Below are 18,992 nucleotides of genomic sequence, written 5' to 3'. Positions count from 1 at the left end.
GAGAAATGACCCCAAAGCAAGCAACCAAAGAAATAGCATCAAGGAAAGATGTACTCAAGGGATTTTGTGAGTATGCAGGCAAAAACATAGCTTATCATGAATTTCTAAGACCTTTCCTTAACATTCTTTGGATCTGAAAAGTAAATTCAAAACATTTTATTTCTTTCTTTTATTTCTTCAACCATTTAAAAAAAAAAACTAGTGAGTCTTCAACGATAGCCTGGAAGGCATACAAACGAGAACATTCCAACTAAGGAAAAATAAGCTATGAAAACCAAGATTAAGTTTTACGAAGCACTGAGGTTCACCCCATACCTGTCTGATGTTAGCTATCCCTAAATCCTCCAGGTTGCTTTGTTTAGTTCTAAAATTTGATCCCCCCTCCCAACTTCCTACAAAGAACCTCACCATCAGTTAACTTAAAGGAGTTAATTCAGCACGACAGTGGGCATAATTAGTGGAAAAGCTGTAGCATTTACAATGTTTCAAAGTACTAATTAGTTCAAAAATAATCATAGGATCATCAATTTAAAGGCAGAAGGGATCTCAGAGGCCATCAAAACCAAACCCTTCATTTTACAAATGAAGAAAGTGAGGTACAAAGAAATTATTAACTTGCCCAGGGTGACAGCTATTAAACGACTATGGAACAATCTGCACCCAGATCTTTCTGGCTCCAAAACCAAGTACTCTATTCCCCACATTAAGCAGCAACAACAATGCTTATTTTCTGGGCTTGTAGAAATTTAGTTTTTAATTAATTTGCAACCCACAGTTGCTGCTTACAGTCAACTACCAGTGTCTGTTTGGTCTCAGACCAAAACCCAATAAAATCTAAACTATGTGATTACTACCGCAGCAGGGAAATTTGTAATTATTAAACATATTGCATTAAAGCTTCTTATAAACAGGTAAGAGTCTCATTTCAACATTTTCAAAACGTTACTACTCTTTTTCAAGCAAAAGTCTTCCAGAAAAATTCAAGCTGTATATCCTGACTTCCTCAAAATATCAAGACCACGTGAAAAATCTCAGCTCAAGGATATTCAGCCACAGCACAGCATAAAAAGCTAAGTATGCTCTTTCATATCATTACTAAAACTTGTGTGACTTCAGTCCTTAAGCTCTTCTCGGTACACAAAGGAAAAACCAGTTCAAACTACATGTTCAAACATGAGTTGACCATACCTAATGCATCCCACAAGTGTCAAGTTTTCAAAGTACATAAACTTCTCTATTACTGCGTTTTGTAGTCAAAAGATTAGTAATTAGTTCATACTTTACCTTAATATAAAAACTGGCCAGCTGAAAAATTACTCCTGACTTCTTTATAGAGTTCGTTATTTTAAAAAATCTAAAATGTAATTTTTAACTACGAAACACAAGTACCTAAAAGTAAACAAAGTACCTGTGAAATGGGCTGTTTCACATTTCACCACCCAGATCGTAGCCAAAACAAAACAAACAAAAAAAAACCCTTTAGTCTGATGATCAAATAAATGCGATTTAATAGGCTGCACCAGGGAGGGAGGAGAGGCTGTCTCCGAACAAGAAACAACCTTCACTTTGTCGGGTTCACTCAAGAATCCGGGGCACCTATAAAAGTTACAAGGGCTAACTAGGCAAATATCCCCGCAGGAGAACGAGGACTTGGCCTCATCCGGTCCAAGCCACCTTAGCTAGGCTAGAAGTTGGGAGATAACTGGGGCAGTAGCACTGAACTCCAGTAAAAGAATTTTAAAGGTAACATCTCTGGAACGATAGATTAAACCCCCTAGGTTGCAGGTTTATTCGGCTCGATGTAAATGCGATGCTTCGGAGGGAGGGGTAGTGAGCCCCCCAGAACTAGCAAAGAATAACGGGGTGAGAGTTTGGGCAATACCCCGATTGTGGAGTTAAACCTCTCACCCCTTCACTCGGCAATGACGTAATCTTTCACACTGCATTTCTACAGGGCTTTAAAATAGATAATAAAAGGAACAAAGACAGCGTGTGCCCACCGGAGATCAGGTGAGCTCTACGGGTGAATGGGCGCTGGGGGCTCAGCCGCCGCACCTGGGGGGCCGCAGCTCGCCCTCGGGAGGGCTGGGCTGGGGATGGGCAGATTAAGGTGAAAGGGGGGCTAGCGGCCGCGCAGGGCTGAGAGAGCCAAGGGCTGCCCAAGGTGGCGGGGGTGGGGCAGGAAGGGCGTCGCCGCCCCGGCCGCGGCTCGGGGGCCCGGGCAGACCCCGCTTCCCGGGGCGGCGGCGGCAGCGGCGGTTCCGCTCCCCTCCCCCAGCGCAGCAAAATGTCCGCGGCGAGCGGCGAAGCAGGAAGTGGGAGCCGGGCGGGAGGGAGGGCAAGGCAGGCGGCGGCGGCGGCAGCCAGGCCCGGGGGTGCCGAACGGCAGGACCCCCACCCCTTCCCTGCTCTCCTCCCCTCCCCCTGCTTCCGCCGCTGCCAGTGACAGCCCGGCCCGAGCACAGGCCCCCTCGGCGTCCCGGCTCCCCCCGTCCGCCCCGGGTGGACCTGCCCTCGCCACCAAAGCGCCCCGGGCCGTGCCAGCGTCCCCGCGCGCTCGCGCCGGGCGCCAGGGACCGAACGCGGGGAGGAAGGCGACGAGAGCCGGGTCAGGGGAACGAGTGATTTACCCCCCGAAAGAAGCCCCTGGGCCCCCCGCACTCACCTCAGCTTCTCCGCCGGGGCGTTGGCAGCACTGCGCGGGGTCTCCTCCGCTCCCGGGCAGGGGCACGCCACTGACGTCAGCGCGCACGGCAGCCGGCGCAAAGTCTGGCTGGGGAGGGCAGGCGGAAGTGGAGGAGGTGCCAAAGGGCCAGTGAAGCTGCTGCGCAGCTGCAAGAGGAGCCCCAGTCTCCCTTCCTCCTCCCTCCACCCAGCCGGGTTCACCCGGAGTCCCTCCCGCTAGTTGGACATGCGCAGTGTGCAGAGACACTTCCTCTCTCCCAGCCTCCTCCCTAGAACCTTGTCCTTCTTGTAGAGGAGACCTGTGGATTTGGACTCTGGGGAGCTGAGTTCTAATGTCACTCCAGCCTACAAGCGTCTGTTAATTTGTTAAAAGATATCGAGACAAAAATGAAGCAGCCCTTGCTTTACATTCCATCCAGGGACCCTTGCATGAAATAAATAATATTAACAATAAAAGCTACTATTTATATAACGCTTTCAGGTTTGCAGAATGCTTTGCCAATATTATCCACTTTATCTTTCCGGCAATCAAGCAAGCCAGGTGGTGCTGTAGATAGCGGTCAGGAAGACCCGAGTTCAAGTCCTACCTTAGACACTAGCTATGTGACTTTAGGCGGGTCTGCCTCAGCCTCGTTGTTTTTCCACTGTACTCGACTGTGACCCCATTTGGGGTTTCCTTGACAAAGATAGCGGAGCGGTTTGCCATTTCCTTCTCCAGCTCCTTTGACAGATGAGGAAACTGAGGCAAACAGGGTCACGCCGCTAGTAAGTGTCTGAGGTCACATTTGAACTCAGGTCTTCCTGACTCCACGCCTGGCATTCTATCGACTGAGCCACCTAGCTGCCTCGATTTCCTCATCTGTGAAATGGACATTATAATAGCACCTACCACTCAGTGTCTTGAGAATGGAATAAAATAATATTCATGAAGCACCTAGCGAACTCTTAAGTGCTCTTATTATAATTAACAGCTCCGAATACCCCCATTTTACCGAGGAGGACGTTGAAGCAGATAGAGGTCCAATGGCTTGCCTAGTGTCCCACAGCTAATGGCTAGGATCATATTTGAACTCGGGTTTTCATGACTCCAGATTCAGAGCTGTCACACCCAGCTAGAGAAGACCTAACTCCGGAGAGGGGAGGCGCCAGCAGCTAGCAGCCGGTGCTTATTCGCGTGACCCGTGGGACAAATCGCTTAATTTCCCTAAGACTCCTTTTTCCAATCTGTAAAATGAGGATAACGATAACACATAATAAACATCCGCTTACCCCAACTATTATGAAGGAAGAGCTATTTAAACCTCAAGACGCTATCTAAGCATTAATAGTACGGGTGACTTAGTGAAAAGAAGTAGCAGAACTGAATCTGAGGCTTCAGTGTCCTCCTCTCTGAAATGGAGATAATGCCTCTATTACCATCTTAAATATTGATAGCCTCCATCTCTCCCTCTACCTGTCACCCTTCCCCCCCATCATGTTATAACAAAGAAATGTTTTGAAAGAATAAGACAAAAAAGAGGAAAAAATTCACTAAAACATTGAAACAAATCTGACATTTACAGGCAATGTTCCACATGTGTAGGCTCTCCTCCCACCTGTGCAAGGGAGTTATTACTATTGAGTCATCATTGAGGAGAAGAAAGGCAGTGAGTCGGATCAAGCTGACAACATTTGGAGTCATACAAGCTGGGTATGCATCCCCTTCTGTCTGGGCTACCTCCCGTATGTGGCCACCTGGCTCCATCTCTCTGCTCCAGGCATTTTCTCTGGCTGTCCCCCATGCCTGGAAGACTCTCCCTCATCTCTGGCTTCCCTGGCTTCCTGTAAATCCCAACTAAAATCCTGTCTTCTACCAAAGGCCTCCCCTCCCTAACTCCTCTTAATTCCAGTGCCTTCCTCCTGTTAATTATGTCCTGTTCATCCTGTATATAGCTTGCGTGTACATGTTCGGTTGCTTGGCTCTTCCATTAGATTGTAAACTCCTTGAGGGCAGAAATTGTCTTATGCCTCTTGGATTAGCACTTCCCTGGCATGCGGTAGGTGATTAATAATGTTTATTGAGTGATTGACTGCGTGATCATGGATAAATCGATTCACTCATCCCTGTTTAAGTGTCCTCATTGATGAAATGAAGGAATTAGACTGGGTCCCTTCCCACCGCCAAGTCTGTAATCCATTGTTGTCCTTTGCCAGGAGGAAAATGTTACCTGTCCAGAGACTGTAAGCTGCCTTGGGTTCAAGGGAAAGAGAGAGCTATTGAACAGGGAAAATATCATCTTTTCCCACACACTTCTTCATATAAAGAAGCTTCTCCTTCTCCCCCCCACCCTCATTCCACCCTCAGGTTCCCTTACTTTGTCCAGTAATCTTATAGAACTGAAAACTGCAGCCTCATTACAGATTTTTTAAAATTAGGAATCTGCATTTTATAGCACGTTCAAAGTTGGCCAAAGATTTTCCTAATATTAGCCCTGAAATGTCAATCTCCAAGTGGGGAAGTGATTTGTCCAAAGTCACAAAGGTTATTTAATCCAATTCAACACACATGTAGTAAGCATCTAATGTTTACAGGAAGGCCTTACGCTCTAGCTCGGGGGTGGGGGGACCTCTGGCCTCGAGGCCACATGTGACCCTCTAGATCCTCAAGTAATCAGTTAAAGGGCCTCACTTGAGGCTGCACCCCTGCCTAGCCTGTTCTAGGATCATAAAGGCCAAATGAGATTAGGGGAGGGGAGGAGGGAGAGAGAAAAGGCAGGAGGACATGAAGTTTATAAATGTCCACACTTTAGTTTCTCTCCTCCAGGCCATCAAGTAGAGCAGGCTAGCCCCCTCTGCTTCCCAGCTGAACTCCAAGCCTTCCTGTTGTGGGACTCTTTTGATGATGGGGGGGGGGGGGGGGCGAAGATCGTGGTGGGAGAAGGAGACCACAGTCAGCTTGCCTTGGAGAGAGAATCTCACCTGTGTAAATGGAGTAGGAGGCTGCTTTCCTGGATGCGATTTCTAGGACAGGAGACAACCCTTCCCCCACCCCACCATTCTTTCCTCCCCCCACCTAAAAAAGAAAAAATACTTCCTTCTTCTACTTGGGGAGCCTGGGGAGGGCCGGATTCTTAAACCGAAAGGAAGAATCTTGAAAATGTTTTGTCTTAAAAAGCCCCAAGTCAGACTGAATGTCGTCCTCTTCCCTCCCTCCCATCCCTGGCCCCTCAGGGGAGTTTGGGAGATTTTATTTCTTAGCGATCCTTTTTCCCAGAACTGGCAAAAACTGGGTTCCAGAGGAATGGAGAAGTAGAGATAAGGCGCCTAAAAACCCTTTGTGTGTGTCAAAGGCAGAAGGGCTTTTAAAGACAAGGGAGCAGTGAATCCCCACACCCACCTTCCCCACTTCCCACTCAGCTGTCCCTCTGGGAAGAACGGAAGGTCTCCTAGAAAAGGCATGGAGAAGAAACAACCCCAGTCCAGGGATGAGAGCTGGAAGGCCATGTGCTCAAACCCCCTCCTTTTACAGGGTAAGGAAACTGAGGGCTCAAGGTATCAGAGAGAGAATTTGAACCTAGGGCTTCTTGATTCCAAGTCCATCCATTCTGCCTCCAAAACAGGGGAACATTGCACCTCCCAATCTTATTTCAGAGACGGGAGTCCGTGAGTGTGTCAAGAAAGCATCATATGATGTCAGGCCTCATGGGTGTATCAGTTTAGCCAAACTTATTTCTCTACCCTTTTATTTCTTATTATAAAGAGTATGGCTCCCTGGGAGGGCAAGGGCAGAGGGATATATTGGGAAATGTGATGTAACTACAAAAGTGAGCAAATGTTTTGTTTTAAAGCAAAGGGCTGGTTGGGGGCGGGGGGAGAAGAGGGGGGCAAGCCAGAGAGGCATGTAGGTGGTACAGAGGACCAGCCTTGGAATCTGGAGGACCTGGGTTCAAATCTAGCCTTAGACATTCAGTAGCTGTGTGACCCTGAGCAAGTCACTTAACCCCATTGCCTCTCAAAATGAAAGAAAAGGAAAGGGCTGGGGGCAAGGAGATCATAGAGAGATGGTATTTGACCTTAGAACATTATTGCAGTCAATCAGATCATTTTACAGATGAGGAAACTGTTAGTCAGAAAAGAGAAATTACTTACCCACAGTCACAAAACTAAGAAATAGAGTCTCTAACATTAGACAAATGATATTAATGGTAGAATGGTAGAATCAGAGCCAAAGCCTGGGTCCTTGGACCCCCATTCAATCCCACAAGTATTCCATTAGAGATCATGCTTTTCCTGGGTAGGTATTAGTGTAATGCATTGAGCATAGGGAGGTCCAGAAAAAAGAAAGACTAATAAAAAGGACCCATGTGGAAGTTGAGTATTTGCTGTACGACCTGGGACAGGTCCTCATCCATAAAATAAGGGGGAAAGAATAGGTGGGCTGTGAAGTCCTTTCCAAGTCTATCCATGATCCCATAATCTACAAATGTCCATCTATCTAATCTACCTATGCCTAGCAACATCTCCCTTCTAGGCATATCATAGGATCCTAGATCTGAAAATAGGAGTCTTAGGCCTCACCTAGTTGAACCTCCTCGTTTTACACATGAAGGAATTGAGGCCCAGAAGAAGTCACACATATAATGATCTCCAGAGCCAGGTTTTGAAGCCAGGTCCACTGCTACCGCACAGAAGGTCCAGAGTAAAGAGAACAGACAAAGCAATGTTCTCTGGGATCGGCTCCCAACTCAGCCAGTGACTTTCTGGTGGAACCCTGGCCAAAGAACCAGGTAAAGTCAACAAACACGGACTAAGTGACTACGATGTACCAGACACTGTGCTTGGGATATAAGGAAAGGTTCCTTCTTAGGCAGAATAGGGGAATGATGAAATATGCCACTCTGAATATCATCCTAGTCATCTGATGGCTGTGATATCTTGGGAGAGCTGTTTTGCAAAATTAACATTAAAATACTCTTTAACACGTCTTTCAATGCACAGTACTGTAATTGGGCAATGCATTCACTGGTCTAGATAGCGATCCCTCCCTTCCCATAACTGTGAGATTCTTGTCTATTCTTTCAGAGACTCTCTCCAAAGGATCTATCTGAGACTGGAGGCCTTCCTCTAGGTCTTGTTATCATTGCTGGCTGCTAGAGAATACTCTAGCCGTCCTTCTGTTGGGCCTTTCTCCCATTACAAGTACTGGCTCACCTCCTTTCCTAACCATGCACCTCTGATATTCTTTGGGCCACATCCATAGGTCGTGGTTGGAAAGATACTTTAGCCTACTTGTGCCCACTGTGAATGAATAAGTGAATGGATGAAAGAGCATTTATTAAACACTTACTATGACAGTCAATACGCATTTATTAAGTGTCTGCTATGTACCTGGCACTATCCTAAATGGTCAGGATGCAAAGAAAGGCAAAAGACTCCTTGCCCTAGAGAAGTTCACAATCTAACGGAGGAGATAACATGCAGATAATATTAATCAAACAAGCTATATGCAGGGTAAATAAATAACCAAGAGAGAGTAGGCACTAGAAAAATCAGCACTGGGCCTAGCTCTGTGTTAAAAGCTAGGGATATGAATAAAAAAGTAAGACTTTTATCAATGAGTTCCCAACACTGACAGGAGGTTACAACTGCAGGTAAAATTGGAAAAGCCATTCAATGGTCCTTAGGGTGCAGTGACAAACAGATGGTAATATTTCATCATTAGCATGATTGCATTGGTGAAATCAGATCTTTTGAGCCATTTGATGAGGCCAGGGACTTTCTCCTGTGGGTCTTCAGGAGCTGCAGCTGCTGACCTTCCTAGAGCCTGAGTTCCATAGCTTTTAGGGACAAGTGGCCAAGTTCCCTCTCCACAGGAGTTACTCCTCCGGATAATGGCTGGGATCATGCTCAAAGCAGGGTAAGTGGGTGCTACTATTCTCCAAATTCTTGGGTCTAGCCTCCGCTGCCTTTTGGTGTGCCCACAACTCCAATTTCTCAGGTGAATCTCAAGATTCAGAAGCCTATAGTACCTGCAAAAGCTTTTAGCATAAAGTTAATCAGGGAACCGATGATGAGACTTCTTTTATTCTCACTTCAGTTCGACAAATCTTTTTTATGCATAGCACATGGGAGATACTATGTGCTAGGGAGGTTAGGCAAGAAAGGCATTGAGGTGAAATATAAAAATATATATTGGTGTCCCAACAGTAAAACTGCACTGACTGTTAGGACACCCTGTATATAAAATATCTGGTAATATTTTATTGTAGCACTACAAACTTGGGATTGGAAGGGGCCATTTGTTACCGAACTTTTGTTTTGTTTTTCAAGGAGGGAGAGGAAATAAATATTTGTTAATTTTAAAAAATACATTTAAATTTTTGAAAATAATAATTTGGAAGGGCCTTCTGAGTTCAAATCCAGTCTCAGATGCTTTCTAGCTCTATGACCCTGGGCAAGCATTTCAGCTCTGTTTGCCTCAGTTTCCTCATCTGTAAAATGGGGGTGATGATAGCATCTACCTAACTACCAGGATCATTGTAAGGATCAAATTAGAGAGATAATAATTGTGTAAACCTTAGCACAGTGTCTGGCACATAGTAAGTGCTATATAAATGTTGGCTATTATTGTTATTATTACTAACAATAAGAAAATTGAGGCCCTCCCATAGATTTGGAGTGATGGGTCCAAAGTTGCATTAAGTAGTAAATGGCAGAGGCAGGTCCTCTGACTAAATCCAGGCTTCTTTCCACTGTATCATCATGCTTCTTCTCACTCTCTACTGAAAAAATTTCTGTGGCTCCCTATTGCCCATAAAGTTCAGATTAATCAGGCTGCCGTTCAAGGTCCTACACAGTCTAATTGATTGTGTGACATGGAAGACGCTGGCACAGAACCACCCAGCATGGCGTGCCCACATCAGAGGAAGTGCTGCACTCTTTGAGCAGAGCAGAATTGAAACAGCTCAAAGGAAACACAGGATGCTCAAATTTAAAGACAATCCACCCCAAATGGTCACAGGGTTCATTTGCACCTGACCTGTGGTAGCGCATTCCAAGCTTGTATTGGTCTGATCAGCCACATTCAGAAACACTGTACCTTGACCCTGACATGGCGATGTCATTTTGGTCCTCTTGGAGAACGAAGGACAACAACCAACAAACCACCAGGTTATCTAGCCTTGTCTCTTATTCTATTCACTTTCTTTTATTCGAGGCCATTTAGGTTAAGTGACTTGCCCAAGGTCACACAACTAGCAAGTGGTTGAGGCTAGATTTGAACTCAGGTCCTCCTTACTCTAGGGCTGGTGTAGTGCTCTATTCACTTTGAAGTCCAGATACAGTCCATCACAACCTGTCTGCCTTTGTTGCTGCCTAAATCTGGAAAGGCCTCGGAACTCTGCTTTCCAAATGACTAATTCAGTTACCGCCCTCTCCAGGAAGTCTTCCCAGATCCCTCCACTTTACATAGATGGCGCCTGATTCAGGACCTCTCTGAGGCATTTATCATATGCTGTTGCTATCAGCCAGTCAATAGACATTTATAAAGCTCTTACTAGGAGAAGAGAAAGGAACAAGCATTTACTTACATAGCGCCTACTATGCGCCCAGCACAGTGCTAAGTGCTTTACAAATATTACCTCATTTGACCCCTGAACTTTCAGAATTTTCCAGGTAACTGGCCATTTTCCACCAGCAGCATTCCTCGGTTTAGACTCCGGGGAACAGGATGCCCCACCCAAGATACCTGATCACATGAAACTTCATCATCATGCTAACTGACTCAGGCTTTGATGATCATCACCTGGACTCCTCTGTGGTCTCTCACCTCTGATTGAAGGGCTGGGGATGAAGCACTGAACTCCTCCCAAATCCTTCCCTTATAGACTCTGAATCAGAACTTTTCATCAACAGCTGGACTCCAAGGAACATCATGCCACTGAGCTGGGTACTCCCTGGTGCCTCACCGCCTCCTTTTTCAGCTTCCTTTTATGTTTTATCTTTCCCATTGGATTATAAGCTCCTTGAGGGCAGGATTTGTCTTTCTTTTTCTTATTTGTATCCCCAGTGCTTAGCCACAGTTCCTGGCACATAGTAGGGGCTTAATAAATGTTCTTTGAATTGAACCTCACAACAGCCCAACAAAACAGGTACTGTTATTATCCCCCTTTACAGTTGGGAAAGCTGAGGCAAACAGCAGCTGTGTAACTAGCTCAGGGTCACCCAGCTAAAATGTACCTGAGATTGGATTTAAACTCAAGTCTTCCTGACTCCAGATCTAGCACTCTCTCCACTGTACCAGGTACACCTTACTAGGACCTGGGAATCCTCTTAGAACTACGGCCTTGCAGCTTTTCCCCAATATCTCTCAAGTGTCCACCCTCTTCGTCATCCATTTCATACACAGGGAAGTTGTTTACAAACGCAGCCAGACTACAGGGCTGAGGATTCTCAGGGAACGAACTATATATAGGCAGGCAAATTATAGGTGTACTGCCTAGTTACAGAGCTCATTCAGCTTTGTGATCTTTGGTGTAGATTTAGAACTGGAAAGGAATTTAGAGATCATCCAGTCAAACCCCATCATTTTCTTAAAGATTTCACAGACCAGGAGGACCCCTACCCAATTCCCTGCGTCCAGCCTTCTGCCAGCCAAGGGTCTCATGCTCCCTGGCCCTCTAAGAAGATAATGGAGTTTTGTGGACTGACAATAGCACCTCCCTCACAGGGTCCTTGTGAGGATACAGTGAGACAATATTGTAGCCCTTTAAATCTTAAATAAGTATATAAATGGTAATTATTATTGTTGCAGGGTCTGGGATGATTTTATCCACATTCGTAGAGACCTAAACACAAGCTCTATTTGATTTATATTATGAGAGTTTCCAGAGTTACCTCTGGAGACAAAACAAGTAAGAGGGATGTTGTTTTGGGGCTGATCTCAAGATTGAACCCAGTTTCTGTAAGCCCCGAGCTGGGAATGCCGGACTACAGGTCATATATGAAATTAAGAGATTGAGCCAGCTCACTGATTCTCAAAGTCTGTGCACTCCTGGCAGTCAATCCCTGAGACCATTTAAGGGAGTCCACAAGGTCAGTTATTTTCATAATAATCTTAACATGATAAAAATCAATAGATATCACCCACATAAACAAAAGCTCTTTGGGGGATCCTCAATCATTTTAAAAGGGGTCTTGAGACCAAAAAGTTTGAGAATCATTGTCTTGATAATCTTTAAGGTAACATCTAGGTTTAAAATTGTATGAATCTTTGTACCTAGAAGAAGGTCTGTCTTGGCTGCCATTCACAAAAGAATTCACCATTCTTTTAGCTCTCGTTTCTAGCTACTTGTTCACCAGTCTATTCTCCCTTTCTTTATTCTGTCTCCTTCTTACTTTTCCTTTAGAATCCAGCTGCCAGCTGACTGTAATGAATGGCTAAACAACTTCTTTCTTATATGTCACCTCCCCTTCATTCCCACCCCCTACCACTCTTGGACAGCCCCCTCATCCCAACCCATCTGGACTACTTGTGTGTATTTCTACCTCTACTCTCCCTCCCCCTCATCCTCCTCCAGTCTATTTCTTCACACTACTAATGTTCCTTAAGCAGAGATCTGGTTATTTTACTCCTATGCTCATAATCTGTTAATGTTTACCTTCTGACTATTAAATAAACATCAGAGTCCTTAGCATGGGACTCAAGGCCCACCACTACATGGTACCACTCAACCTTTCACACATAATCTCTTTTTATACTCCATCATGCCTGCAATACTTTAGTCAAAGGGGAGGACTCTCTTCCTCCTGAGCATGCCTCTGGTCTCTGGCCTTAATTCTTTTGGCCTTAAACTTGGTAGTAACAAGATCTGGGATTTGTCCCACGGATATGATAGTTTACCCTCTTCACCATCAGGTTTCTAACTCAAGAAGCCTTCCCTGCTTTCCACCAGCTGAAAGTGATCTCTCCCACATCTGCTCGAACAGGTCTGTGCTTCTTTGATGTCTTTCTACTACCATTGTTTTTAATGACATTAAACTCCTACTCCAATGTCTCATAGGGATGTTAAGGTGAGTGTGAGTTCTGGAAGGCAATGCCACATGAGTACAAGCTCTGGCAGGTCTTACCAAGCAGGAAAGACTTTGTCTAATGGCCCCATGACAGACTTTATGTCTCATCACCAGAAGGTTAGCCAAGAGGGAATTTTTATTTTTGCCTCGGCGATCATTTTTGTGGTGTTTTTATGTGGTGTAGCGCCCTTTACAAATATATATTTTATCTTTGCAACAATCCTGGGAAGTAGGTATAATTATTATCTCCATTATACAGATGAGGAAACTGAGGCAGACAAATTAAGTGACTTTCTAGGGGTCACACAGCAGAATCTGAAGTAGGCTATCTTGTCTCCAGGTCTGGTCCTTTAGCAGCTGCATCGCACAGCAACTATCCATGAAAAGCACCCGGTGAGGCATAGCAGAATTCCCATCCATGTTGGCACTTTGCTGAAATCTTAGGATGAAAGATGTAGAATTAGAAGGGATTTTAAAGGCCTTCTAGTCCAACCTGCTCATTTTACAGTTGAGGAAATGGAGATTCAGAGAAGCCAGACAGGCTAAGTCACCCACCCAAGATCCCATAGATAGAAATGGCCCAAGACAGGATTCATACTCAGACCTTCTGACTCACAATCTAACTCTCACCCCACTACACCATGCTGACCCTTACATGGATCCTTTTTTTTTTTTTTTGGTGAGGCAATTGGTGTTAAGTAACTTGCCCAAGGTCACACAGCTAGTAAGTGTCAAGTGTCTGAGGTCATATTTGAACTCAGATCCTCCTGATTCCAGGACTGGTGTTTTATCCACCTTGCCTGAGATCCTTATACTATGAGAATATGTATGAATTAGCTAAAGGCTTATTTGAACCCTTACCTATCAAGTTTTGGACCTGTAATATAGTCCAAGATGTATCGACAAGGGTGTGAAACTCAGTTATAAAAATTAAAATCACTTATGTTTATAGAGTATACTTAAAAATTATACAGTCTTACAAGGTAAGTAATACAGGTATGAACTCCATTTCACAGATGAGGACATTGAGGAAGACTGAGGGAACTAGATGCTCCAATCTACAGCAAACAATAGCCCGCCATCTTTGAATGTGTAAAGAGCAAAGAACTGGAAGATGTAGGCCTAAATCCTGGAGCTGCCACTGGCTACCTGTGTGACCTTGGATTACTTATAACCTCTCTGGGCTGGGCCACAGTTTTCTCATCTGTAAAAAGGAAGAGATTGGAGTGATTACCTCTTAGATTGGCAGCAGTCATTTGGAGTCAGGACCCACACCCATAGATCAGGTGCTCCAGCAGTCCCTATTTGTTTGTTTGTGTGTGTGTGTGTGTGTGTGTGTGTGTGTGTGTATCTATATCTATGTCTACATCTATATTGATATAGATATAGATACGGATACAGATATTGATATAGATACACATAGACAAAGATATACATATATAGATATGCACACACATATATCCCCCTCCCACTCTGTGAAGGGACTGACCTAACCTAGCTTATCAAGATCCTCACTAAACTGTTGTCCCCAGAATGAACAATACTCCCAATGTGTCCTGACCAGGCCACAGAGTACAGTGGAAAGAAGGTTGGATTTGGAGAGAAGGGACCTACATTCAAATCCCTTCTGTTCCTCATAGGACCATGGATCAAGAACTGAAGAAGACCTCAGATTCTACCTAATCCAACCCCCTCTTTTTGCAGATGATTGAGGAAAACAAAATACAAAGAGCTCAAGTGATTTTTGTTGTTGTTGCTTGGTCATTTCAGTCGTGTCTGACTCTTCATGACCCCCTTTGGAGTTGTCTTGGCAGAGATACTAGAGTGGTTGGCCATTTCCTTCTCTTGATCATTTTATAGATGAGGGAAACTGAGGCAGGCAGGGTTAAGTGATTTGCCCAGGATCACACAGCTAGGGAGTGTCTGAAGCCAGATTTAAACTCAGGAATGAGTCTTCCAGACTCTAGACCTAGCACTCTACCCATTGTGCCATCTAACTGTCCTAACCTCTCTGGGCTGGGCCACAGGTTTTTACTAAGTGATTTACCCAGATTAATAAATGCTTGTTGACTTGACTTGACTTACCCAGGGTCCCATAGCTAGTAATCCTCTGAGACAGGATTCAAACTCAGTTCTTCCTAGCCTCAAGTCCAATGCTCTACCCACTCTTCCCTGTTGTCTTCTCCACTTACTACCTGAGTGACTTGGGCAAGTCACAACCTCCCTGGGTTTCAGTTTCCTCATTTGTAAAATAAGGGGGTTGGACTAGAGGACCTCTAACACCCCTTCTAGTTATGGTTTCTTAAGTACATCATAGTGGGAAAACGGCTTAATCTGAAGTCAGAAATCTTGGGTTCCAATCCTGACTCTATGGTATATTATCTATGAAACATGAAGCACATCCCCTCCCTGGGCTTCAGTTGCCTGATCTGTAACATGAGGAGGTTGGATTAGATGGCTGCCAGAGCCTTCTGACTCCCGAGAGCCGGGAGCTCTATAAGCCATGTCTCTCAGTGTAACCTAAACTCCTTGTTGATAGGATCACATCCAAATTCCTTCTTCCTCCACCTTTCCCTGGATTTCCTCTGGTAGTGTAGGGTCTCAGGCCCACAACTTCAATATTCATCCGTTACTATTAATATTTTCCCCTCGGTTCTTCATTTCTGGCATGCCTGTAACAATTCACCTTGTTTCTAGTCCAAGTACCCCTAGGGGAGATGACAAGATGGCCATGCTAGGTCAGAAGGCCCTAGCTTAGGGCTTTCAGGCCTAGTGATTAGGAGTGAGTGGAAACTGCCAGGGGCCATCTCCATGGGAACCCTCCAGGTCCAATCCTGACACACTTATACTATGGAGCTTATTCTTTTTTTTCTTTTTTTTTTTTAAATTTCTTTATTTATTTTTAGTTTACCACACACGGTTCTACATAGTTTTGAGTTCCAGATTTTCTCCCCTCCTTCCCCCCTCCCTCCCCAAGACGGCATGGAATCTCATATAACTGTCATGTATAACTTCGCATTGAATTAATTTATGCACTAGTCAAGTCGTGGAGAAGAATTTTGACCAATGGAATGAATCGTGAGAAAGAAGAAACAGAACCAAAAAAAAAAAAAAACCAACGCAAAAAAACAAAAGAGAAGCAAAAAAAAGGCGATCATGTAGTGCGCCTCGATCTGTATTCAAACTTCACAGTTCTTTCTCTGGATGAAGATAGCATTCTTCATCGTGAGTCCCCTGGAGTTGTCCTTGCCCCTTAGGTTGCTGAGAAGAGCGCAGTATGTCAGGGTTAGTCCTCACGGAATCCATATATCTGTGGCTGTGCACAACGTTCTCCTGGCTCTGCTCCGCTCACTCAGCATTATGTCGGGTAGGTTTTTCCAGGTTGTTATGAAATCTGCATCATCCCCATTTCTTATGGCACAATAGTATTCCATCACCTTCATATACCACAGCTTGTTCAGCCATTCCCCAATTGATGGGCATCCCTTTGATTTCCAATTCTTGGCTACCACAAAAAGAGCTGCTATAAATATTTTTGTACATATGGGTCCTTTTCCCGCTTGTGTGATTTCTTTGGGATACAACCCTAGAAGTGGTATTGCTGGGTCAAAGGGTATGAACATTTCTATAGCCCTTTGGGCATAGTTCCAAACTGCTCTCCAAAATGGCTGGATCAGCTCACAACTCCACCAGCAATGCAACAATGTTCCAATTTCCCCATATCCTTTCCAGCATTTATCATTTTCCTGTTTTGTTATTTTAGCCAATCTGACAGGAGAGATGTGGTATCTAAGAGTTATTTTGATTTGCATTTCTCTAATCAGTAGTGATCCAGAGCATTTTTTCATATGCCTGTAGATAGCTTTAATTTCTTCCTCTGAAAACTGCCTGTTCATATCCTTTGACCATTTCTCAATTGGGGAATGGCTTGTATTCCTATATATTTGGCTCAGCTCCCTGTATATTTTAGAAATGAGGCCTTTATCAGAGATACTAGTTGCAAAGATTTTCTCCCAATTTTCTGCTTCCCTCCTAATTCTTGTTGCATTGGCTTTTTTTGTACAAAAACATTTCAATTTGACATAATCAAAATTATCCATTTTGCATTTTGTAATGCTCTCTATCTCTTGTTGGGTCATGAATTCTTTACTTTTCCACAAATCTGATAAGTAAACTATTCCTTGCTTTCCCAAATTACTTAGAGTATCAGCTTTTACTCCTAAATCATGAACCCATTTTGACTTTATTTTGGTATATGGTGTAAGATATTGGTCTATGCCCAGTTTTTGCCCTACCATTTTCCAATTTTCCCAACAGTTTTTGTGAAATAGTGAGTTATTAGCCCAGAAGCTGGCCTCTTTGGGTTTATCAAAGAGTAGATTGCTAAACTTGTTGATTTCACCTACTTGTGTACCTATCCTATTCCACTGATCCACACCCCTGTTTCTTAACCAGTACCAGGCAGTTTTGATGACTGCTGCTGTGTAGTACAGTTTAATATCTGGTGTGGCTAAGCCACCATCTCTAGCATGTCTTTTCATTAATATCCTAGATACTCTAGACCTCTTGTTTTTCCAAATGAATTTTGTTATTATTTTGTCCAGCTCAGTAAAAAATTTTTTTGGTAGTTCGATTGGTATAGCACTGAATAGATAGATTAATTTAGGTAAAATTGTGATTTTTATTATATTAGCTCGGCCTAACCATGAGCAACTGATATTTCTTATGGAGCTTATTCTTAATTGGGCCTTGGAATCCCATGACACCAAGTTTCCCAGGCATGTGTCCTACCCTACTTTGGGAATTTCCCTTGAAATAATCCCAAGAAGGTAGAGGAGAGATAAGAAGTGTATGGAGCTAGGGAAAGACAGAAGGTGATTACTGGGGGAAGGGTTGAGAAGAAACTTGGCAAGCACTATGGCGTAGTGGAAATTGCTCATTCAATCAAAAAGCCTACTGTGTGCCAAGCTCTGAGCTTAGTGCTCGGGATACAGATACAACACTGAGAAAGTTTCTGCCCTTAAGTAGCTTATATACTAATAAGGGGGCATAACATAGATAGGATAGTAATGGCCAGCAAAGGGAGTTTTGATCAGGTCAAGCATTCTTAATTCGGGATCCTGAGAAACACTAGGTATATGTGAATTTGTACATAAAAAATGACATCTATACACATCTGGTTTCCCTGGCTTCCTTAAGTCCCAATTAAAAATCTCATCTTTTGCTGAAAGTCTCCCCAATGCCTCTTTATTTGAATGCCTTCCCTCTGTTAATTATGTCCTGTTTACACTGATAATGAGTTTGCTTTTTTTTAAAACAGTTTTTTATTTTACCAAAACACGTGCATTTTGCTTTGCATGTATTTGTATATTTTTGCCCCATTAGATATAAGCTCATTGAGGGCAGGGACTATCTTTTGCTTCTTTTTGTATCCCCAGAACTTAGCCCAGTGACTGACATGTAGTAGGCACTTAATAAATGTTTATAAATTGATTATTCTATTTCAATATGATTGGTTTCCTTTGTAATCCTACATGTTTTATGCATTTAAAAACATTCTGAGAGCAGGTCCCTAGGCTTCATCAGACTTCCCAAGGGGTCCAGGATATAAAAAGGGTTAAGAATTTGGGTCTAATGGTAGCCATCTTGGGGGGAGGGAAGAAAAAAAAAGAAATTTACATGATAATTTTGTTGTGTATTTGAAAGGAATAGCAAGTTGTTCATAGTAGATTTGCAGTTTCATATGCAATCATCTTTTTTTGTTGTACTGTGTTATGGAAATGCTTGTTTTATCCCATAAATCAAAAATAAAAATTTTAAAAATAAAATAAAATTTTAAAATTTTACAAAAAGAATCCTTGGTCTAGGCAGTCACAGAGTTGGGAAGTAGAGACATAAAGCAGTTAATTGTTGTACCCTTTTCAGTAGAATGGTACTGTGGTGTTGATTTAATTTCTGTTTCCTGAGTAAAAGCAGGGAGAGGGAGTATGTTCAGTGTCAAGGTGCCAAGTAGGCTCAGGCATCCTGGTAGATGGAAGGATGGGATGGAGAGCATGGTCCACATGGATCCAGAGTGATACAGTGGGTTCAGGGGTGTGCCTCCCCACCAATCAGAATAGCTCAGCCCCGTGGGAGGAGTAACTAAGCTGTTTGCCATGCAAATGTCTTCTGCTACTGTCTCCTCCTTCACCCCTGTCTCACATGATGAGGTGGCCTTACTCCTTGCCAAGACTGACCCTTCTACCTGCTCAAACAAT

At 43.8% G+C, this 18,992-nt stretch overlaps 2 protein-coding genes across 3 annotated transcripts in view; both read right to left on the bottom strand.

Moving 5' to 3' along the window:
* CDC42 (cell division cycle 42) overlaps window positions 1–2,764 on the bottom strand; it is a 62,047-nt gene extending 59,283 nt beyond the window's left edge. Inside the window, exon 1 of one of the 2 annotated variants that reach the window (XM_036743436.1) lies at window positions 2,666–2,764. The gene's annotated coding sequence lies outside the window, so the exon portion shown is untranslated. The remainder of the gene's footprint in view (window positions 1–2,665) is intronic. The other variant, XM_036743437.1, reaches the window with a different exon arrangement.
* CELA3B (chymotrypsin like elastase 3B) overlaps window positions 2,662–18,992 on the bottom strand; it is a 97,387-nt gene continuing 81,056 nt past the window's right edge. The window contains exon 8 of the mRNA XM_036743737.1: window positions 2,662–2,773. Within this exon, the coding sequence (XP_036599632.1) occupies window positions 2,662–2,773 (112 nt within the window). The remainder of the gene's footprint in view (window positions 2,774–18,992) is intronic.

The sequence above is a fragment of the Trichosurus vulpecula genome, chromosome 2 (genome assembly GCF_011100635.1).
Source record: "Trichosurus vulpecula isolate mTriVul1 chromosome 2, mTriVul1.pri, whole genome shotgun sequence".
Taxonomy (NCBI): domain Eukaryota; kingdom Metazoa; phylum Chordata; class Mammalia; order Diprotodontia; family Phalangeridae; genus Trichosurus; species Trichosurus vulpecula.
The sequence above is the reverse complement of the archived record's forward strand: the minus strand, read 5'-3'. Positions and strand labels throughout refer to the sequence as shown.